At 40.0% G+C, this 24,016-nt stretch overlaps 1 protein-coding gene across 6 annotated transcripts in view; it reads left to right on the forward strand.

Moving 5' to 3' along the window:
* Positions 1 to 283: 283 nt before the first annotated feature.
* mcf2la (mcf.2 cell line derived transforming sequence-like a) overlaps positions 284 to 24,016 on the forward strand; it is a 49,815-nt gene continuing 26,082 nt past the window's right edge. Inside the window, exon 1 of one of the 6 annotated variants that reach the window (XM_075477982.1) lies at positions 284 to 491. In XM_075477982.1, the coding sequence (XP_075334097.1) occupies positions 359 to 491 (133 nt within the window). In that variant the 5' untranslated portion in view covers positions 284 to 358. Of the gene's footprint in view, positions 492 to 1,648; positions 1,879 to 2,572; positions 2,937 to 11,357; positions 11,581 to 24,016 lie in introns of those variants that run through there. The other 5 variants (XM_075477985.1, XM_075477981.1, XM_075477984.1 and 2 more) reach the window with 5 other exon arrangements.

Here is a 24,016-nt window from a genome sequence, read left to right on the forward strand (position 1 = left end):
TGGGGCACATGAAATTGGACATGAAATGTGTAATGAATAAGTGGCCATATACTCTTGTTTTCGCTTTTAACACCTATCAGCAGGTCCAGAGTCAGTTTCCAGTTAAAATATGCTGCAGGACAGACACGTAAACACATTCATCAAGATAAGATAATTAGCTGTAGGGGGATTTATGTCTCGGCCCACCCTCCACCCCTCTTTTCCTGAGATAAACCCAGAGCTAACGTGAAGTGTGATGAATAATCACACATTTGCAAGACAACTACACAGCAGCCAAATTGAGGAGAGGAAGAAGAAGGCAACTGGAAAAGTTTCTATGGATAAGCTCATGTAATATGAAACACGCTCTAATCAGAAAATGTCTCTTTTGGAGTCGGTTCAAAACGGTGGAGAGTTGTTGTTCCAACAGCTGCACGATCTGTCTGAATCTATCAGTCTGCTGACCCGACGGAAACATCACAGCCGGAGACATCGACCATTCTGGAGAAGAGGTTTGTGCTGGCTTGGCTCTGTGCTGATTATAAATAAAAACACAAAGCTCTGCATTTCAACTTTACCAGTTAGTTTACATTGTTCACAGTGTACTCTGTTTGAGTCTCTGTTATTTAAATCAGTGTGACAGGATGACAGGACAGGATTTCCTACCCCTGCAGAGAGATTCCTCCTGCTGAGCCCCCCTCTCCCTCATTATTAGAGCATAATAGAATAACCTGACTATTTACTTTCCTGCTGGTTCCACAGTACGTAGGCGGTAGTTTGAGTGACTTGGAATTTGACCACAGGCGCTGCAAAGTGAATACATGAATCATTGACGCACTATGTTGTGTTTACTTAAAAAAGAAACTTTGACGTTGTAATCATAGCCAGTGTGCTTAATTGGAGAGTGATTTTAAAGTTGGATTTTCATGGATTTGCAACATTTAAGACTGACACATAAATAAACTGATGTGAACTTATGGCAGATTTAGTGTATTTCATGCCAGTCACCAATCGCAGTTAAATATTTGTCACCTTTTTTGTAAATTCATTGTTAATCTGAGTCTGACCTGTTAAGGAGTTGCAGTAAATGCATGCAATTTATTGGCATAACTGAGAATGTGGTTGTGTTTGAGAAGATCTCCTAATTAACAAACACTGTGGAGATTAGCTAAGATATTAAAGTTTTTTTCTCTGAGGCAGAAATATGAACATATTTTGGTGTTTACAACTTAAAAATGATGGTAATTATTCCAAACTCTCATTTTCTTTTTGTTAAAATCCAGCCTTTTTAAATATATCTATTACTATCTGAATGTGTCTGACTGCTAATTAAATGATCTGTAATATAGGAAAACTTATGTATATCTTTTTCTTCCCCTCTAAGTTATTTTTGTCAGGCCTTTATCTGCTGATAGCGACAGAAAAGTAGAGACAGGAAATTGTAAAAGAGGTCAACTGGCCTGGTGAAATACAAGTCTTTTGCCTGTTAGAAATATTTCTTGTCAATTTTCTTATAGCATTAAGTCAAAAAAAGTGCTTTCAGCATTTAATTACGATTTATAACTCATCAAATTAATATCACTGTATACGCTCATCTGGATATGAAGCTGACCAGACCAGCAGGAGCACGAGCTACCGCTTTGAGGCGCACTCTGTTTTCACTCTTTGTTTGACCTTGGTCACTGATTGCCAGATTTAGCCCTTGACAATGAGCTATGTCTCAATACTTCACCAGCGGAAATATGCATTTACAATCAAGGTCATTTTAACAGGCAGACAAGCACAAAGATTAGATTAGAAGGAGTGGTAGACCGTTATCCGCCATGTCTGCCAGTCTTTGCTGTGTCCGCAAAGCATGCGAAAGTGAAAAGAACAAGTCGTCTCAGACCAACACGCCAGGTGAGTGCTGAATTTTCTCGCTGTGTGATACATCTGGGAATCTGTTGCTTTGTGGCCATGTTTTGTAAAGTGGTCATTTCAGGGTTAAGGAATGAGCTTTGCTTGTTGGAATTTCAGATTATTCACGTGGCGCAGCCTGATCAATATTTGTGCACGTGAAGTTTGTCACAGGAGGTCAGACAGGTTCGAGGACTTATCTTTGTTTGTAGACCTTTGATGGGAGGTTGATATGCGGGAACTTTTCTAACCAAACAAAGTAAGTCCCCCTGGCTTTGTTATGAAGACATCTGCTTTGTAAAGACACCTTGTCTCTGCCTCATAATCTATGCTAACATACAATGTGGTAAAATAAGAACCAGCCAGTGCTGGCAAGATCAGTACAAACCATCATTAAGTTGTAATAATATGATTTAAACCTGGATTTAAGACTTGCTCCAGAGGCAACTCAGATCTGTACTGAGGCAGTCAAACCAATCAGGCTCCTGGCTGGACTATGACCCTGTCTGTAATCTTGTTTCCAAAGGATTGGTTTATCTTAGAATGATTTGTTGCATATTCCTCTTTTGTTAAGACTTAAAATTGCGTGAAATAATTGTTAGAATAGAAATCTGTTGCAGCTGTAATGTGGTTGGAATATCAGCAAAGTTGGACGATCATTCAACCAAATATGGGTATTTTTGAGACATGCAGTCAGAAAGTTTAAGAGCAATCTCTATTCTTCATCAGTCTCCACTTAAATATAATCTAAGTGTGCAGATTTTCTCAGCCGAAGGGAGGGGCAGAGGAAACAGGAGTGGTGTAATCATGAAAGACATCTTGACAGGTGCGTGTGTGCAGCAACAGAGGATTTGGAAATAGAGATGAGCAGAGCAGAATGAGGCATGCGGTAGTCTCCTCTCTGCCTGTGGAGATGAAAACGGTGAAGGGGGAAGAGGAGAGAAATGGGATTAAGGAACGCACAGGAAAACAGGAGTATGGGAAGGAGACGTTTATCTGTATCTCAGTGGAGGAGATGGAGAGCTACTACAACTTTACCCACTGCTGTCAGCGGCTGCATGGTAGGTTTTGCAGTATGTGAGATTACCGGTGGTGTGTGACAGGCAGGAACCTTTTAGCCTAAGTTACGTTACAGCTGTGAGCTAAAATTAGATGTTTGATTTTTAATTTTTTTTATTATCATAGTTTAGACATGAAACTTAAAATCCATTGAATAACTATGGAATTTTCTCCTTAAATCAACAACAGTGAACAAACTTCTATCAAACTACATTCTGCATCTCCCAATTCATACGTGCAACATTCAGGGATACATTAAAGCATAAGCTAGTGACAAACATCACTGCAAATAAATGCAGAAATTACTGCTGCCTTCCGGCAAATGTTGCATTTCCTTTGTGCTTCATGTAAGCCACATGATCATCACATGAAATTTTCTATTCTATTAACCTCTCGAAACATTTTTTCTGCTGTTTTACTTTCCGCAATCTTTCTGTAAAGCTGAGTCATGACGACAGGGGGATTTCTGTTTCCTCCTATAACACTTTCTTTATGTATTAAATAAATGCAATTGCTATCAGGTTGGAAACATTTCCTTCAATTTTTTTGTAGATAATTGACACTATCTGATTCAGTCTCATAAAAAAATCCTCCAAAAGTACATGCAACAGCTGCAAAGACCTCCTTGAAGCAAAAATTGATGCATTTTCATTAATAAACATTTTCCACGTTCGTGTTTGCTCTTGGTCTCTGTCATATGAACTTCTTTTTAAAAGCCCACATGGCAGACACAAATGTAAATAAGATTAAAGTTCACTTACTTTCTGCTCTCATTGACCTTGTGTTTGGTGTGCTTGTAAAGTCAGTGGCTTGCCCTTCTCTAGAGTGCAAATGATCAGTTCTGCTTAGCTGTTGATGTTCCCAACTGTTCATTTTTCTCAGCTAAAGAAGCGCTCTGAACCAATAATAATTAGACTTTTCCATAATTTTCTTGGTCAAAAGCATAGTTCAACTTTATTTTTTTGTCCACTAAACCTGAAGTTTGGTATTTTTGGAAAATGTGTAATGGTACATGGAAAATTTGTATCTTTCTTAAAAACCCTGAGTACATGTGAGGGAAGATTATTGTAGCGCTGCTACATCCTTATTTGCTCAAGGTGGTTCAGTAAAAGTTGGCGTTATTACTTGTCAGATTGTGTGTGTCAGAGGACAGAGAAGAGGTGTGTGTTTCCATTGGCAAAGGACAGTATTTGCCCACTTTTGGTCAGACTTAATCAGAGTCCAGGGTTCCTCTGAGCATGTGGGAAGAGTGCAGCATTTGCTTACTGATTTTCAGATCCTGGTGCCTGTCATCTATGGTTAGGTCTATTTCCACCCATTTAATGTGAGCGTTTGTCTTTATTTAGACACGATTCGAGTATTTATAGCAACGGCTTATCTGTGCCACAAAGACAATGCTGTGTCTTTGCTCTCGATCCTGTTTTCCTTTGTTGTGTTACTGTCTTCTCATGTTTCTTTCAATTTTTGGGGTTGAATATAGAACGGTGATGCAAAGACATTAAATATTCTTAAATATTTATAAGTTGGGCCGATTTTAATTTGGATCCATGCAACCTGGGAAATTCAGAGGTGTACTGGAGAGGAAAGTCCATCTGCTTGTGAAACCTTGGATTCAAATAACTTAAGCGTGGTGTGTGGGAGTTTTTCCAGCCATTGTACATGTATTTTTGAGGTATAGGACAAAGAAAATAAATAGATAAGTGTATGTGACACCTTGACTGTTGAAAGGTGGTAAAACCTTGTCTCACATAGCAGGAAACAGGTCACACTCATTCCCGGAGATGTGGAGTAAGTGCAGGACTACGCCTTTCTTTTTCAGATGACGCAATAGAGTGGCAGCCTTCATATTTATTTGGGACAGTTGGCAACTAAGTATGGAGCAGCTGGGAATAGAATTAGCACCTCCAAGTCCGAGGCTGTGCTTCTTGGCCAGAAAGAAGGTGCATGACCTGTTAGCTCAAGTTTCTCAAGGTCTTGTTTACAGATGGGAGAAGAAAGAACCGTGAGATTGACAGGCAGATTGGTGCTGGGTCTGATGTTTATGTGGTCTCAGTAGCAGTAGCAGTTGTCAGAGCGGAAGACATATGGTAAGAGGGGGAAATCTGAAAGACAAATGCAGTGAACAGGAATATAACAAGAATGATGGAGAGCATGGTGAAGAAATTATGATCTGATTGGACTCAAGAAGCTTAGCAGAATTTGGTCAAATATTGGTAAGAGCAGACGTCAGGAGGGAGAAGCCGTGAGGAGAAACTGCCAGTTCTGAATCACCACCAGCTACTTGTATTCCAGTGTAACATCAGTGACGTACAACAGATTTGTCTGCGTGACAACTGTAAATGCTTTCTAAAGATCAGTCAGATGAGCTGTTTCAGTTTGACAAAAGATCTTGTAGTGTGACTCCCTGCTGCTGATCAGTCGTGTGGTGTGAACCCACACCAGTGAACCAGTGCGTTGCATTCTGTGCACAACACAACAATCCAGTGGCACTGAAAATTGTAAAGTCTGAACATGGCTTTTAAGATCAGGAAAGGAGCTGCTCCTCTGCCTTGATACCCGTTGAGGGTTAGGAATTTTGTCTAACTTGGTTGAGACTAAAGCAAACTGTCATTAATCCCCTAGAAAGTTTATTACCTGCATAAGTGACAGTAAAAAGGGGATGGATGAACCATTTAATGGCATTGTTTTTTAATTTTGATAATAAAAGGATTACATTTAGCTTCTGGTACAAAGTTACCGAAGCTGTTAAAGTGTAGTAAGTGCAATAATTGTTTAAAAAATATACACGTGATGCCTCATCAAAATCCCACAGTTTTGTAATTGTCAGCTGTTTGACTTGGTGTTTTCCTTAATAATGAGCCATGACAGCATTCTGTCTTCCCCTTTGTTAGCAGTCCTTCCTCTTTCATGAGAAGTCTTATGATTTTGGGATCTGTTTCCTATTTCTTTTAATCGTTGCCATCACTACAATACTACTCTCCCCATTACACCTTTGTGCCATTGACTTGACTAGTTTAAGAGGTCCATCCTTTCACACTGCTTTCCTTCAAGTTCATTGTCCTCTCCATTTTTTTTTTTTTTTTTGCATGTTTCCCTTGGATGTGCATATAGGACGCTCCACTAGTTTAAGTGACTCTAACGATGTACCCTGAAAGGAGTGGGTCACTATAGTCAAACGATTAAGATGTGTAAATGTAATAAAATCCTCCCATGCAACGTTATTGGAGAATTGTGACCGTGATGACAGCTTTCATTGTGTTCAGTACTGCATTCGCCTTACACACACATTGTAAAATGTGCAGGTGTGTGGTGTCAAAGAACATCCTAGTGATTAGTTTTATTGGGTTTTACTCGAACATGTAGGATTAAGGATGTCCGCAAGATCTTAGCACTTGTTTATAGGGAACCTCAATGAGCACTGCCTCTTGTAAAACAATAAAAACGTAATGGGTTTAAAGGCTGGGTCCAAATTAATGATGGGCTTTCAGTAAACTACAGTAAAACAGGGTTGTGAATTAATATAGTTAACTGTTCTCTTTCTGTGCTATATGTCACAACAAGATCAAGGATATCATGAAGACTGTGAGTTTGAGAAGTGTGTTTGAGAAAAGCCAGTTGAGTCTGATTATAGAATTAAAGCAGATTTTTGTCCACTTTGACCGTAGACAGAGTGCACAAAGACCTGTTTTATGATGGAGGGAAACCTCGTCCATATGTGAGAACACGATTGAGGGTATTATGAAAAGAGTGAGTCTGCATGTATTTTAAGAAAAATCAGTTGAGTCTACTTTGGAATTAAAGATGATGTTGAGACATTTTCTACGCTTAAATGTTAGTCACCCACTACATTTACTCTCTCTGTACTCGGCCTAAACTGGTCAGCTTCGGTGCTCAGAGTACAAGTAGAGCAGAATATTAAGTGTAGGTTAGGCATGGTAGGGGTGTAAAGACGGTAGGATCATCTTGCAGGAATGATAGGCACATATCATTTGTATAGCAGTAATATGAGGAGCCATGTGAGTGGATGACCGAGCCCAAGGAGGTAGTTTATATCGTAGTTTACAGGGATGTGTACAGTTGTACGAGCCGTAATGCTTTGATAGAACAGCCAGTGAGGTACAATTCAAACAAAGAGTGCACTATACCTGAGATCCTCAACTTAGAAGGCACAGACAGCGTGATGGCATGATTTACTGTGTGAAAAAGCTGCTGACATGTCTCGCAAATCTGAGACTCTGTCAAGTCTATGTGACATCAAAGGAGTCGACCTGTCAAGTGTGCTGAGAAGGAAACAAAAAATTGGCCTGATGGCTCCCTGCTCTTGTATCTCCCCCGTACATAGGTGAATAAACAAAAAGCGATTAAGCTTTGGCTAGTATGTTGTTACACTCCCGTCAGACACACATTTTAACCTGTTTTTATTCTGCTACTTGAGCCTCTGCTTCTTGTTTCGGCCTGTGAGTCATTTCTCAATTGGTGTCTTCCTGTTTACGCACCAGCAGGCCAATAGTGTTTGATCGTGTTGTAGACAAAGACATGTGCTTAAATTCATGCTCAGCTGCAAGCTATTCTAGCTGCAGTCTGTACTACATCCCTCACAAACACACAAATAGGTTTCTGTCTGCTCCGTATCCCATGTAAACACACGTTTCTGTGTTGATTTTCAGTTAATTTTAGAGGCCTTGAATAGGTCAAGGGAAATGTTGCCCATGATTTCATCGTATGTTGCTTTTCATCAAATCTTCTGAGCCTTTTAGCTTAAAGATTATTTGTTATAAATGATCTTTTTGTATCTTTGCTGTGTGACCATAAACTGTAGTGTTAAGCTATGGCGTAGTTGTTTATAGAGTGAAATGCTGGACTAACTTTCTTATGAGGAATTTAAGGGAATTTGCTGTTTTGTACAGTGTGGGATTACAGCGGGAACAAAGAGTACATGTCTTATAACATGTTTTTACCATCTGTGTGGGCTGTGTGGTAAAAGTTAGTTCTAATAAACCTACTTAATTTGGATAATAATTACAAAGAAGTATTAGGACCATGTTAACAAAATGCAAAGTTAAAATACTACTGCAATAATAAATTCAAAATGTTAAGAAAATTGACTTCTGTGGTCTATAAATTCAAGTTTGGTTTCTCGATCTGAACACACTCAAAGTTTGCCACTATATCTTCAGAGTCATAATGTTCATACTGTGTTCATGAGCTAAAGGAGTGACCGTCTTTGTTGCAGAAACTGATTATGAACTACATGTTTACCAACTCATTTGCACAAAATGTTTTGGTTCGTAACCACACACCTTCATGCTCTGTGTTTTGATTTTGGAATTTAATCTTGGAAAAGTCAATCTTATTTTCAGAATTTCAACTTGATGATTGAAGTTCCTGTTTCTCATACGTTAGCCCTGACACTAAATAATAGAGCAGAGGCAACACATTTCTTAAATGAAAAGAACAAAACTGAACTTCCGTTGCAGTTGAGTAAAAAATGTAGCCAAAAAAGCCAGCTAAGGGATGATTTATTTATTTTTTTCACTTTATATTGTCAGTGTTCGGGGCGGCAGTGTAAATTCATGGTCAGAGGATGAAACTGCTGTTGCTGCTGGAGGATGAATCACAAGTGCAAGAAAATGACCGATTTAAAAAAAAAAAAATAATAAAAATAGTGTCTGACTCTTCCTGTCCCGCAGCCAACGTGCTCTATCATCTAAATCTGATGGGAGGATTAAAGTACACACACACGGTAGCATGTTAAAACGACTCTTGACACGTGGAACAAATGTAACGTCTTTTGACAATTATCAGCTGCATGTCTTTTCAGATCCTCTGAATCCCCTCATTTATTCATAATCTGATCTCCGACAAGATTGAAAGATTCCTCTTCAAATTTAGGCTAAATCTAATTCTTAATCTCACTCAGACGTCTTCTTTCTTCTCCTTGTGGCCAGTCATATCCTCTCATTTCCTGTCCACAAACAATGAAATAGTTTGGCTTGAAAACACAACCAAGAATTGCTCTGATCATGAAGCCGTTACTGTTTTTGCATAAATAGGATTGGATGTCTCCTATGTAAATCTATTTTCAGATGTGCGCTTAATGTGACTTTCTGGGGACATAATGCATGCGCACACAACACAACCACTGTGCAGGTTCATAAATGACTGGTGTGTGCTCATTGTGGAGATGGCAGGAGTGGTGGGCTGACCGAAACTGAGTAAGTGGTGGTCTTGTGCTTACATGTGTGTGCATTCATAGGTGTGTCAACACGTAAGCATGGATTATCTCCTTTGTGCCAGTCAGCAGTGTCGTAAAAACAGGTTTGCAGATGAAGATTCTCCTCGGTTTAAAATCATCTGCAGAGACTCTTTTAGGTGTTTAATGAAAATTATATTAAGGAAAGATTTAAAACAAAATGAAAAGACTAAATGTTTTTTAATCATCAGTTTTATCAGTTACGTTTTAGGAGCATCTACACATTAATTCCACACTCGTTTTATAAACTTATGTTTCAGTTTTTGCTAATATGAAGAAAAAACAATTCTGTGCAAAAGTCTTGAGCCACGGCTCACTTCTTTACATTTTGCCAGGAAAACAGCAAATAGATGCAGTGATTTATTGAATATGTGCAAACATAAATAGAAATACAACCTATAAGGCAAAAGCAGAGTTTGTACAATTCTAACGAGCTTGGAAGTCAATATTGGGTTTGATCACCTTTATTCTCCAACACAGCCTGAACCCTTTCAGATGAGCTTTCTGTCCTTTCTTTAAGGAGTCTTCAGGAATAGTTCTCCAGGCTTCTTGAAGGACATCCCAAAGCTCTTCTTTGGATGTCGGCTGCCTTTTGTTCCGTTCTGTCACGTTAATCCCACACTGCTTCAGTAATGTTGAGGTCCGGGCTCTGGGGAGGATTCATCCCTCCATCAGACCTGCTGCCATTTGGCATAGCTCAGGCTTTTCTCCCTGTTTCCCTTCTTTAAGAACAGCTTCCTGACAGCCGCCCTTCCATGGAGACCATTTCTGATGAGGCTTCAGTGAACAGTAGATGGATCCACTGAAGGTCCAGATGCATCTTACAGGTCCTGGATGCTGGATTTTTACCATTTTTCAAGGACATCACTTTCAGATACTGTTCACCTGTTGTACTGTAGATAGTTTCTTAGGACTGCCACTTTTTCGTCACTTGTACCATTTCCTCATTTTTCAAAGGACACACTGCACACCATGCTGAGAAGTGCCATGTTTTTCTCTAATAGCCTTTAGGGAATCATCTTGTTGGTGCAAAAATACAACAAACTGTGATTGTTAGCATTTTTCATAGATTCCAAATAGATAGATCAAAAGAAATTGGAACAAATTATGCATCTCTGTGACCGGCTGACAGTAATAAAGTGTCTAAAAATACAATTTAAAATTGGTTGTAGTAGACACAACACTCTTTCATCCATTGAATTAGGTGCCTTTTTTTACACTTGAATTAAATAAATTAAGGTAGCTCAATACTTTAAACATGACTGAAATCTCATGAGAGACAGATGTATTACAGGGTCATTTCAATAGCTTGCAAATCAGGATAAATTTCTTTGGCTCTGATGTACAACAGAAGAAATAACTGAGAGCTGCAGCCAGAATTCCATCACCTGATGTTGAATAAACCAACAGTTGAAAAGTGTGTGTCTTTCTCAGCAGGGCAGCTTGTTCTGAGCTGAACTCATGAAAGTCTGTTCACGTTTTCACCAGTATGTGGTGCGCTGGGTCCCCCTGCTGCCTTCATCTGCTGCCTTCATCTGCATTGTGTGTGTGCTTGTTGAGCGCAAGCTGAGAGAGAGGGAGAAGAAAAGAGAGAGCTAACAGGAGTCTTGCTTTTGAATTGTTTACAGTAAATGCATTAGAAGTTATGTTTACTTGACATTATCCCAATTTGGAACCTAATGGTCATTAAGATCAGAATTTGGGATGTCTGACACTTGGAAGTGTGAGCTGGCTTATCAGGGTTCTAAGAGAATGGGAGGAAAAGACTGCGAGGCATATTCATTTTGCATGGCTAACCGATGGATATAAACTTGCATATATTCTGCAGTTTTCTTAAAGGTATAACATGCAAAAAAACAAACAACAAAAACAAACAAAAAAAATCCTTTGTTTGCGTAACCATGACTATCATAATGTATTAGTTATTATCACTTTTGTCACCTCAGTTTCTGTCAGTACAAAAGGCTGCAGCTAAAGTTTTTACTCTAGACTCTGTTGTCATTGTCTGTGTGTGGAAACAGTCTGAAATGTGAACTCAGGGGCTGACGATCTGAAACTCCGCCTCCCTGACTGGCACATACAGGGAGGGTGTGTGTGTATGAGTGAGTAAGTGTGTTGAGGGGGGGTTGTGCTGCGCAGTGACAGCTCAGTAAGCAGCTGAAGTCTTCGGCTGCGGCGGAATGGACTGCCTGAACTTCCACTGGGATGTTCTCTGACAGAATGTGTGGCCGTGTGTGAGTCTGTTTTAAATTTATGAATGTGTCCGTGTGTGTGTGTGTGTGCACGTGAATAAGGGGGGCATACATGCAGCGACAACACAATGGGTCTGAACCGAGTGTCTCAACTCTGCCACGATATCACCAGGCTGTGGCTGCAGCTGAAGATGATCACAGGTAGAGTGTGTGTTTCTGTTTGTCAGTTACGTGAGAGAAGAGCAACTTTGTTCATCTGGTAGTGTGTTGTGTCTTTTTGTGAGTGTGAATACATTTTATGAAGACAGATGAGATTGTGAGAATTCTGCAGGTGTTTTTCTATGCGTGTGTATCCATGCAGTGCGGCCGCGAGTTCTGAAAGCAGAGAAGCTCAAAGTGTATTCTGCCTGTCCCCTATATGTTCACGTCAGCCTCGCTTCTGCTCTTTAGAAGCTGCTGTGTTTGTTCATTAATTCAAGTTGAAAAAGTGCAGAACTCTGCAGAACTTCAAGAATTTTTGAGTTTTAGAAAAATACTCTTTTAGCAGAGAACTTGGACTGAGTCTAAACCATGGATGTAGCCCCCAGGTCTTAAAGATAAAGCCGGTGCAGAAGTTTCATAACTCACTCACACCTAAGGCCTCATTTCACAAAAGGTTTTCAAGAAAACTGGAAACTTTCCATTCAAGTTTTTTGCTTTTCAGTCACTTCAGAAGCTTAAAACATTAAATGATAAACATTTGAGAGTTTAAACCTTCAGGTTTTCTTGTAAATTGTTGGTTTTGCCTTCATGTTTCTGAATGTTTTTTTTTTTGTCACTGCATGTTGTGAAAAATTCAGTGTTTGAAAGGCAAAAGCAACGAAAGGTTGTATTAGCTTGATAACACTTGATCTTCTAAATGACCAACAGGGGGTGACTCCTGTGAAAATAAGTCCAGATGTACAGAAAATGCCTGTACTTTTCACTTAATTTGTTACCTCATTAAAATCTCAGTCCCAGTCTCAATGGTAAAGTAAAATGAATGATAAAGCGGGGTTTGCCTTTGGGTGGGGCTACCTTGTGATAATATTTGCAAAACGGGCACAATTTCAACACAAATCCAACATGAGTTAAAGAAATGTCATGAGACTAAACCCAATGCGCTACAGTCTTTCTATGTAATAGAATCCAACTCCTCTGTGTGTGCTGATTTCAGCTTTTTAGCTGCTTTTTATTGCTTTATTCGGCACAAGATCACTTCCCCCTGGGGCACTCACACCGACACAAACATTGTCTTACCTCCCTACCATTTGCATCTGCCACCATCCCACTCTTCTTCTTGTACATTTTTGTTCATTCCTTGTTTTGTGTATGTGAACTGTGATCTGTGATGTTAGTATGCTGTGTTTAGTGTGGTTGTGTGTTGTGTTGCACTAGTGTTGTATTTTGTATTCTGATTTGTAATCAGTGATTTGTGTATTCTGTGCCCGTCTGTATGAGCTACTGGATCCTTAAATTTCCCTCGGGGATTAATAAAGTATCCATCTATCTATCTATTTATCTATTTTAAGATTATTGTACATAACAAAACATTTCGATATTAAGAAAGATTGACAGTATTTCATGAAATATCCTCCTAAGGGGGTCGAAAAGGGGATTTAAGAAGAGAGACATTGAATGATCTAGTATGGCCACTGAGTTTGAACAAAGTAAATGTGTTAGATAGTTCCGTCTTACATGCTCCAACATAGGGTCATCCCAGTTTAACTCTACCTTGTTAAAAGCAGTTTACAAGTGAGGCTTTATCAATGAACTAAATGAATCAACTTGGCCTGACTTTGTTATCCACATTGATTTTGTCTCAATTCACAAAGATGCTCTTCCTGCTAGAGGCATTACCATCCATCAAACAGTTGCATAATCCAATCTGAAGCAGACAGTGTACTTTGTCCTCAGGTCCTGATGCTGGGTCGGAGTGAGGTGTGTGTGAATGTGACGACGGCCTCTTCTCGGTACAGTGCTGAAGAGAACGTTGATGGCATGTTAATAACATTCTTCCCATTAACAGAGAGGGTTTCCTCATGTCAGTTGGGAGCAACGTTGGGACAAAACCCTTTTGAGTGTTTGAATGTCAACATCTCCTCCCCCTTCTTTCCTCTCTGCTGTGTGTGTGTGTGTGTGTGTGTGTGTGTGTGTGCGCGCATGTGCGTTCTTTAGTTGTCTCATTTATTCAGCCTTTTTGTTTGCTCTGGTGAGAAATGATGGCAAACCCATGAGCTGCAGTGTTTTTAATAATAATCCATAGAGACGAGACATTGTCATGTTTGTCTTGGCCCTCTGTGGGCTCTTACAGGTGTGTGTACAGTGTGGTGTGTTTAGTTTCGTGTTGTAGAAATTTAGCATGTTTGCTCTGCTGGCAGATGGGCTGAGGTTGGTTATCTTATGAGTCTTTAAACCCTGCTCATACACACAAACACAGTAACAAGCTCCATCGTGTCTACCTTCTTTTTTTTTTTTCTTTTGTTGCTTTTTGCCAAGTCAGGATTAGAAGTTGACAGCTATGCTTCCATTCGGCAGCATGGGATATGGATCCATGTGTGCAAGTCAGGGCCTCAGTATAAACACTAATCTGAAGTTAAAACTCCCTGTTTGCATTGCATTTGAAGCATCGGTTGCACAAGACAAAGAACTTGTAACAGGAGGGCAAAATCAATTAACATGAAGCCACTTAAATCTGTATCGATTCCTTAAGGAGGAAAAGGATGATGCAAAACCAAAACACAATCAATCAAAAAAACATTTGTCATGGTAATCAACTCCATTCAGCTCTTTGCCACAGATTGTACCGCACTGGGTACCTCTTTTAGTGTCATTTTCAACGTGCATTAACACAAAGCAGGATCTTTTTCCAAACACTAACCAAGTAGTTCTGATGAGTTCAGCACAAGTTTCTTGTACTGAACTCACAAGGGATTCAAAGCGTGATCTAAAAGGCAAAAGTTCTGCTACTTACGTCATGCACCGCCACTCTGAATGCCAACTTCTGTCACTCTTTTAAACCACAGAGACTTTGTGTCTGTGCAAAATTTTCTCGCAGAGTCTAATATCGGCATGATTGATGAAATGGAAGGGAAGTTGGTACCCAAAGTAATTTGCAGGTGATGGATTTAAAAGGGGGAACTGCTTCTTAAAAGCAATACACCTTCCCTGTGTGGAAAAAAAGCTCTTTCAGGGACCACACTGCCAGTAAGGTTACCTCAAACCCCCTTAAGATGAATACACATTTCCTGTCTATGTCTGCTGTTCTTGGTCAAAAGGAAGCAGAAATGTTTAATGACTTCAGTGAAATAAAAGAATCTGCAATCTCAAAAAAGCTCTGCTGGGAGAGCATGCAGCAAATGTTTTTCAGCATGACCTAATAAGCTTTGAAAAGAAGTATGGCTTTCTGTTGAGTATGGTTGACCTTTTTATCACGACAGCTTCGGATCAAGTTTCTGGGCCAGCCAGTATCATGCTGCTGGGAATATAAAAAGTTTCTCCATGCAAATTGACTGCGAGTTGCTTTTGTTTGAATTTTATGGCCCATTAGAAACCTGTCACCACGTTGTGCCAAGAGCCATTTGACTGCATTCGAGGCTTTGCACTTTGTAGAGAAATTACTTGATGTGGATGTAATAAATCCTTTCTATCTGATAACATCAGTGGCCGTTAGGTGTATTATAAGGCATCAATTCCAGTGGTAGGTGTCATTTTGTAGAAAAGTAGTGTTTGTTTTTTCCTGCAGCTATGGGTTTCATTCAAGACAAGTGAAAACACAGCTCTGTTGGATTATTTGCTTATTGGCTGCCTCCCTCTCTTTCTCTCTTTGTATGTCTTTTCCATTTTTTCCTCCCCACTCGGCCTCTCTTAGGTTTCATGTTCTTTGTACCGTGTACTGTAATGACTGGTAGCGATGGCCAGAGGCAGCTAAAATAAGGCTGCTGTTATATCTGCTGGTTTTGCTCTCAGTTGAGCTATTACTGTCTGTTTTTTTTCCCCTCTAATGGTAGAGAGAGAGGAAGGGAGGAGGACCTGGATTTAAACCCACAGGATTGTGAGCATGTGCTTTGTAGTCCAGTGACTTCCCCCACAGATCTCTCACTAGCTCCCAGTGGATTTGGGAGTTCCTTGTGAGAGAAATACCCATAAGAGATCACAGGTCCGCAGCATGCCTTTGCCTTAGGGGCAGGTAGAAACTCAGGACAACATTTTGACTGTTATCAAAGTTTGTGGCCTCGGGGTGGGGAAACTTCACATGAGGCACCAGCACCTCTGAAAGCTACTGATGATTCACATTTGCCTCAGGGACCGTTAGCTGTTTTTGCCTGTTTTTGCTGCAGAAATACAAGGAAACTATTGTCTGGCAGACAGTTCACGGTTTTTTAGGATGTCCCTTGAAAACAACAACTTTTTATTGAAACTATCAACCGATCCACTCAAAAGTAAGAGTGCGTGACAGTTATTGACATCTTGAGGTCAAAGTGGTGATAGCAACCCCCTTACATGCTGTCCACGCACTGTATAGCAACAAACTGCATGTATATTGGTAGGCTAGATTACCTGTCAAGGATCAATCGGAGCTGCTTGATGTTTGTTCTTGTTTCTGCCTTTTTCTTTTCCAAATTCACTTCCCCTCTTTGTGCTTTTGCTTCTTTTGACGAGGACGATTCACATGCCCTTGCCTGCCCTTTCATTACACAAGAATTATGATCCTCCTTTACTCAAGTCTGTACCCTCAAATTTCTTGCTCTTCTTCTGCATGCCTTCAATGGCAATGTCACCACCTAAACTGAGCTGCCACTCTAGCATTTAAAAGCAAAGGCTTTTCCCAAGGCACATGGTATTGTTTGTCCCCTTAGGAGAAAGATGGCAGCACATATGTGGCTGCCTTCCCGTGTAGAAGGACCTGCTGCACAAAAAGATATTTGGTTTCTTTTAAGGTAATAAAAACACAAAAATTAATTTAGCTAAGTGATTCGATATAAAATAGAAACACAATTGTCCTTGTTATTGTGATATACTGCACCTTTACAGGTGTTGGTATCCTTTTGCTACCCTCAAAATTTGACTTTTTCTACATGATTCAAGTTCCCTTTGTGTTTTTTTTTTTGAGACTATGTCAAAGTTTTTGAGTTGAAGAATGGCGTCCATTGTGTCCAGCGTTGAATTTGTTGTGTCCTGTGCTCATTTGTCTTCTCCTCGCCAAATTTCATGGTAAATAGCTGAACTTCTAACAGACTCACACCAAACTGTCTCACAATGTGATCTTGATTCAAAGTCCCTTTTTAAAAAAATTGTTATTTTGTACAACAGGACACAAAAAAGAGACTTTTGTATTAGGTGAACGGAGGAGCCGGCATTGGTCTCACACACTGAACTGTCAAGCAAGTTTGTTTCCCTTCTGAACCAGTTCTTACTGAATACTGAATTTTACACTTCATATTTGTCTTAGAAAAATACTTGATTAGGCTACATAAATAAACTACATAAAACATGCACCTGAAGAAAACTTCCCACTGAAATATGTTGCCTTGAAAGTCTTGCCGCATGCCCTTCTGCCAAACAACTTGAAGCAGCAAGTTGTTTAGCGTCAGCAGACAATTAAAGGCAATTAACCCATCCAGTAGATGATCTCCTTTAATTGCTGAATGCAAACTTGAAAAGCTGTTCGTTTATTCATTTGTACACACAGAAAAATCAGTTGTCGGTTCTCCGAAATAATTGAAACTCCACTAATTGGCAGTTTGTGCAACTGGTCTGAAAACAGATTTGCTTCAGTTGCTTAATGACAACAAAGGCTGAGAGGGATTGTATTTGCGTGTGTTGTGACGGTGGCGCAGACTGTGGACAGAGGGACAGTAGTGTGTTGTTTTGCCAAGATGATGATGCCACCATCTATTCAGTCGATTAGGGCTCAGTGCCAGTGACAGAGCTATGCATGAAACTACTATTTTGTCTTTCTGAATCAGAGCATCACTTCTGGCTTCTTGGCCTTTCTTAGACAGACATATGATAAGGAACTTAAACATTAAAAAGAATTTAGTAAGAAAAATGTGTATAGGTGTATATATATAGAGATTGTTTGTAGGTATTTAAGTGGATGCATGATGCACAGTGGAATTATTCCATTTAAAAATAAGAAATATACTGTTAATATATACGTTATTGTGTCAATATACAGAAGTCAGTTTGTCATAATCATTTAGTGCTTCCAGAAAATCAAATAAAAGACTGAATTAATATTCCTCAGTTTCAGAAAACAAAGAGGAACCCAGTCAGTCATGAAGTCATGTGAACATCAGTCATATTTTAATGTTTGTCCGGCTGTCTTGAGCCACACTAATTCATGCTTTAGGTGCGGGGATGGGGCATGGGCACAACCCCACGTAGACACAGACACACATTCCAGGCCACTGTTGGTCCTGTGACCCACTTGTTATTTGGCACGGTGTGTGCGCATACTAGCCACTGTCCTGTACGTGTGTGATGCTGCACCGCACGACAGATGGAGCTTTGGTAAACCCAGACTTTAATGCCAGATAAATAGGGCTTGGATTCCCTCACACAAGTGCGAACATAGGAACACGCACGCTTGTCTGCAGACTAGCAGGCACACCGTTGCTTCGCTGCATGAAAAACTAACTCATAGTTGGCTGTGTCTCTGTCGGCATTTGATACCAACAAGGGTACTTTTAACCCTCCACCACACCCTCACCAAACACACACACACACACCTCGTTTCTCCAGCCTTGTGCTGTAGAGTCTACATTCCAAGTTGCTCCTTTCCATTTGGTGCATACCAGAGCAGCAGATGATGAGCTCGAGGCCTCAGCGAAGCCTGAGTGTTGGACAGCGTCTTTTACAAGGTTTTTTGCTGTTCTGATGCTGTGCAGGAAATCCAGGATGCACACCTGAAATCTAGATCAGAAGTTACTGATGTGAGGTTGAACTCTTGTAACCGTTTCAACCAAGAAATTTGTGCGTTTTTTGTTGCATGTATTTCATACGTCTTTGTCCCACTTTAAGATCAAATCTTCAAGCTATCAGTGAAATCATCACTAACTCAGTAACTTGTATCAGTAATGGTTCCACTAAAATGGTGTTGGAGGAGCACATATCTCTGTAAATTTAATTTAAATCGGACCTCTTTGATGCTGAAATATTGGCTCACAAGACAAATTTTTTAATTAGAAATCAACTGTGGACTCTCCGTGGACCATGTTGATTAGGTCATCTCTGTGTGGTCAGCCATGTCAGGCTTGTTGTTGTTTGCCTAATTCACAGTCAGGGTCCTGTGTGTGTGCTCATGTGCGTGTTTGAGCGAACATCAGACAGCTCGCCAGCTTGCTGCAGCTTTGAACTTTGACCAGCCCCCCATCACCGGCGGCCATTAACAAGCAGAGAACAGCTGTTTGTCGTATTTGAACCGACAATGTGTGTTTGGCAATGAAAACCTGTAGGAACATGACTTGGGGGCACAAAGGAGGATGACGTGTGAGAATAATAGACACTGACAACAATCCCCTTTTTATAAGTCTCAAATGAGCAGTTTCCTGTCATCCACCTCTAATTGTTGACATACCTGAAGTTTGTCTTGTTTTGCAAATGGAGAATTTATGCAATAACATTATAAAGGAGTGTTGGTGGAAAATAAAGGCACACACACACACACACACACACTGGGGGGCTTGAAGGAACAACGGTGCCTGTAATTAGGTCTTCCTCTTGAAGCTGACTAACAAAATTATACTGTCAAGCATGTGTTAACACAGACGTGAACATTCTTCTGTTTTAGGCTGCAGTGTTTCATTTAATGGAATTAAATCTTCGGTGCATTTCATCCCAGTTTAGAAATCTAGATAAGATTGTCATCAGAAAACATAGAAATAGAATTAACGCTTGCAAATTGTTGTTTTGGGACTACCTCTGTCTAAAGAAATAACTATGAAACAAATCGAAATAACTATTTGTTTGAGGCCATATTTACTCGGATAGGAATGGATGGTTTGGATTGGAATACACCCTCTCTTAACAGTTGCCCCAGATGTTAAAGGGTACCTGGCGTGTTACAGCGTGACATAAAGGGTGAGTGTCTGTAATGCATGTGATGTGTTGTGCATGAGACAAACTACAGCAAGTGTTTGATTATTGAAGGAAGAAGATGATGATCTGAAACTGTGGTGGATGTTAACAGTTTTAGTAATGTTCAGAAGACTTTAACAAGCCCAAAGGTTTTTTTTTTTTTTACTGTCCACTGATCTTGTGACTGCATTTGATCTAAGATATGACAACAACACTGTCCAGCCTTAGAATGAAATAGTGAAAAAATGCCACCGGGGTTAGATAGTGTGGTGTTGCTCCTGACCACAGAGAGATCGCATCCACAGTATCAGCAACTGCCGGGCCAACGCATTAAATATGTAGGCATGTGTAAAGAAACCCTGTCCTCCATTTCATCTCATTGAGATGAGAGCACCTCTACTCTCTTTTTTTTTCCTCCCCTTGACTGCATCATTTACCCCTCTTCCCCTCCTCCACCTCTTCACTACCCTTTCACCCCTTTAAACCCAGGGCTTGTTTTGTCAAAGATGCACATAATTGGGAATTCAGCAAGAGACACTCCATGTGAGATGGCCCTGTTTGGTTCCCTGAAATGTGTAGTGGAATCCCTCTCGTATGGTATATAAATGTAAAATGATGTATGTAAGTTAGCACACATGTACCTGCTTATGCTGAGACATAACTCAGAGTAACTATCACTTTAATTTAACAGCAGGATCCAGATGATTATGGGCAGCTGAGATTAACATAACAGAAAAGAGTTTAATGGTGGAGTATTTACTTTTAATGTGAACATTGTTTGGTCATGTTTTATTCCTCAGCCAAGCCTTTGAGAAAAAAGGATGAATGAACTGGGGAAGGGGTGTCAGAGTCTGGGGGAAGGGTGCTAGGAGGTGGGGGGAAATTCTTTCTAGGCCCCCCATAATCACTATTTGTGTTTGGCAGCATTGCCCCACTTCTGGTGTGTGTGTGTGTGTGTGTGTGTGTGTGTTGTTTGGTGGGTAAAAGGGTTTACTTGCAGCCCTGCCATAGTTTAATTTCATTCATTCCATTGGGGACAAAGCACAGTTTTAGGGCAGCAGCAGCGGTGAAAAGCTGCTCGACGCCTGCATGTCTGATATATCTGCAGCATTCACTCGTATAACTATGAGCACCGTGCAGTTTCTTTCAGCTTAATGAAATAGTTGTTCTTCATTTTTATCATGTGTATCGTTAGTTCCGTTTTTTTCTTTTCTATTTTGTTTTCAATCCCTACACGAAGTTTTGAGTTCTTCCAAATATTTATTTTGTGAATAATTTGTTATAACATAATAAATAACATAAACAATGTCCTATATTATTCATATGCTGTCTTAATATTCTGCGGCCCTGTCTTTTTTTTATTTCTTTTTTTTTTTTTACTTAAAACCAAAATGCTTCATGAAGGATTTTTTTGTTAGACTTTCTGAAATAGCAGTCTCAATATATGCTTACTGTATTTAAATCGCTTGGGCAAAGTTTACATTATAATGGTTTAATTCTGACATTCAGCTGCAAAGATGAATGTCTGCTGATTTAACACGTACGGTTTGTATTGTGACTTATAAGTTGGCTTGTTGCATTTCCTAGAATAATTTTATTCTGCCTTTTTTTTCTCTTTGTCTTACTCCCACGCACATAAATGTATCCAGTGTCAAAGACTACTGTACATGTCTGGCTGTGATCCAAAGTCGGGGTCTTAGTCAGAGCTTACGCTTGACACTCTGAACTGACAGCTGCCCCACTGAGCTCAGCTTACACACATGTGTGACATGTGGCACCACACTTGCTCACACACAGTCTGCCTCAAATGTATCAGATGTCCACTAATGTTAATCATAAAATATCCAAGTGAACATTTATCAGCTTTCTCCTTGGCTTATCTTTACAGGAAGGAACTTTTCATAATTCGCTGCACTGCAAGGCAACCCCTCTCTTCCACCTTTTCCTCTCTGTGTAGCTGCTTTTGCTGGAGTTGTTTATCCACCTAGAACCTGCGTCCACCTGCCTCTAGATCCTTTCCTTTAGTCTTTCCTCTTCCCATTTTTCTTTCTTTTATCTTGACATGCATCCGTTTTTGACCCATTTGCTGACACAGTTTTTCACTTTTCTTTGTATTACTTATAGATCATAATCAATCTATGGTTTCAGTCAGTATTATTTGTCCAGAATTTGACTCAGTCCTTTCTTTAATGGTCTCTTAAAAATCAGTATTCTGGCATCTAAACATGATTCACTGACATCCAGAGCCTTGCCCATGACTAATCAGCCTTTTCTCCATATGTGTGTGTTACAGACAGTGTTTTACATATCCACGATGGACTCATGCGTCACCAAAAACTACTATAATTTGTGTTTCACTTGCTTCGTCATAGTGAACATGTTGAAAACAGGGGCCAAGTGTATGCCAAACATTCAGCAAACAGCTGCTTACATTCCCACACTTGCTGCTCTACACTGAGTGTGGACTGGAGATTATATTTATAGTGTGTAGTATGAGTCACTGTCTGGCCAATAGTATGCTGACACACTGCATGTAGCATTACTGAAGATCTAAGCTCTTAATCTGATGGGTTTCTTCATCATATAGAGTAGCTGCAGAGAAGCACAGAAGTGTCAATGGGCCATATGCATTTTTCAAGATGAAATAGAGAAATAACATCCATTGTTTGTGGATAATAGTGCCTGAAAAATAACATTTATGATGGAGTATGCAAGCTGCATGATCCCTTGAAAGGCTTTACACTAGTTTGGGGCACACGCTGAACTTAGATGACAAACACTGGATTTGCTAAATATGTCAGCCTTGTATTTGTTGCTATAAGTCAAGTAGCGTTAGGTAGCGGCTAGTGTGACTGTGGACTTACTTAGCCTTTGTTAATGCTGGATTTTAACAGGTTTCAAGTAAGGCCAGTCACACAGAGGAAATGTCCGGCAAGTCTTTATTATTGTGAATCCAGTCTGAGTTCTGCTTAACCAGCATTATAAACATTTACAGACAGAAATCAATCAAAAATGACAAAGAGATGCAAAATTGACCGGACAAAGAAGCAAAATTACAGCAAATGCGTAAAACCACAAAGTAGCACATATTGGCTGAAAAGAGATATGAAATTAGTCTCCACAGAGATGAGAAGTGACAAAAAAGCAGATGTCCACAAGGATGCACAATTTGGTCGGAGAAACTCGCATCAACCATGAAGAAATTTTGAAAAATAAACCGTAAGAGATGCAAAATGACAAATTACCACAAAAGAAAGCCGAATCCCTGCAAAGAAACATCTCGTTACTTAAAATGACCAAAAATGTATGCAAACTGAACACAAAGGGACAAAAAAATTTCCATAGATATATGCAAAATGAGCACAATGTTCAAAAAAAGAGATACAAAATTACCACAGAAAGACAATTATAAGAAGGAGGCTAATAGTGACTACAGAACAAGACCTAATGACTGCAAATTGACATTAAATGACTTTAAAGAGTGTCCCGAAGAGGTGCATTAGCTTCAAATAGATACAAAACAACCACCAAAAGACTCTCAACACATCTTTTTCCAAGTCTTTGTCCAGGGGCCTGTCACCTCACAATCTGTCTGTGATTGCAATAAGAAATAAGATTTCGGCTGTGCTTAGTTACAGAGAAGGTTGTGGGGCTTTTGAATCTGCACTGAACCCACTCTCACATCTCTTGGACTTTGAAACTCAAGAGAATCTCAGTGAGATTTTAACTGTATGTCTTACAATCACTCCTGTGGGATGATTTGAAGGGATGGCTCATCTTTTGAGCGTGAACAGTTTGTTTGGTTTGCACTTACATGATAATTAATGTCTCTTTCTGGCAGTCCCACCACTGTGTCTGGAAACCTTGCCACACTCGCTCACACGGCTGTCAGTGCCAGCCTTTGTCCACATGCACAAACGCCTCATTGTGAGCCTCCGTCATGCACACAAAGATGAGACGTTCTCAGTTTATATTCACAGATACACATATGATTGTACACTATTGACGGACCAGTGCTTTTGTTTGGCATGCATGGGTCACACATGGCAAACAAATGAAAGGGGAGGGGATGCTTTTTCTCTGCCTCCATGTCTGAGCGGGCTAAATGAGATTACTGTAATCCAGCTAGACCAGAGAGAAGAGGAAATCCAAATGCGGTTTACTTCATCCACTCTCTATCCCACTTTCACCCCATATTCCCTTTCTGCTCCGCTCATTTCTCCCTTTGCCATACTTCCTTTTACACCTACTTCCTATCCCTCTCCCATTGTTTATACCAGAGGAGGCTAAACATTTATTCAAGAAAAATATAGAGTTTATCAGTCCAGAATATCAATATAGTCTCGATTTCTGTTTGATACAACAACGAGAGTACAAAAGTAGTTGCTGATGAATTAGACCTATGAGTGCTAAAGACCGAGCGGGTTATGATGGATTATTGACTTCCTATCAGAATGTGGCCAGAGCGCTCCCTGCTGTATGATTTCTTGTGCATCTTTCTCATATTTTGTGGTCTCAAATAATCTGACCTTCTTAA

This window comes from Odontesthes bonariensis, chromosome 11 (assembly GCF_027942865.1).
Source record: "Odontesthes bonariensis isolate fOdoBon6 chromosome 11, fOdoBon6.hap1, whole genome shotgun sequence".
NCBI lineage: Eukaryota > Metazoa > Chordata > Actinopteri > Atheriniformes > Atherinopsidae > Odontesthes > Odontesthes bonariensis.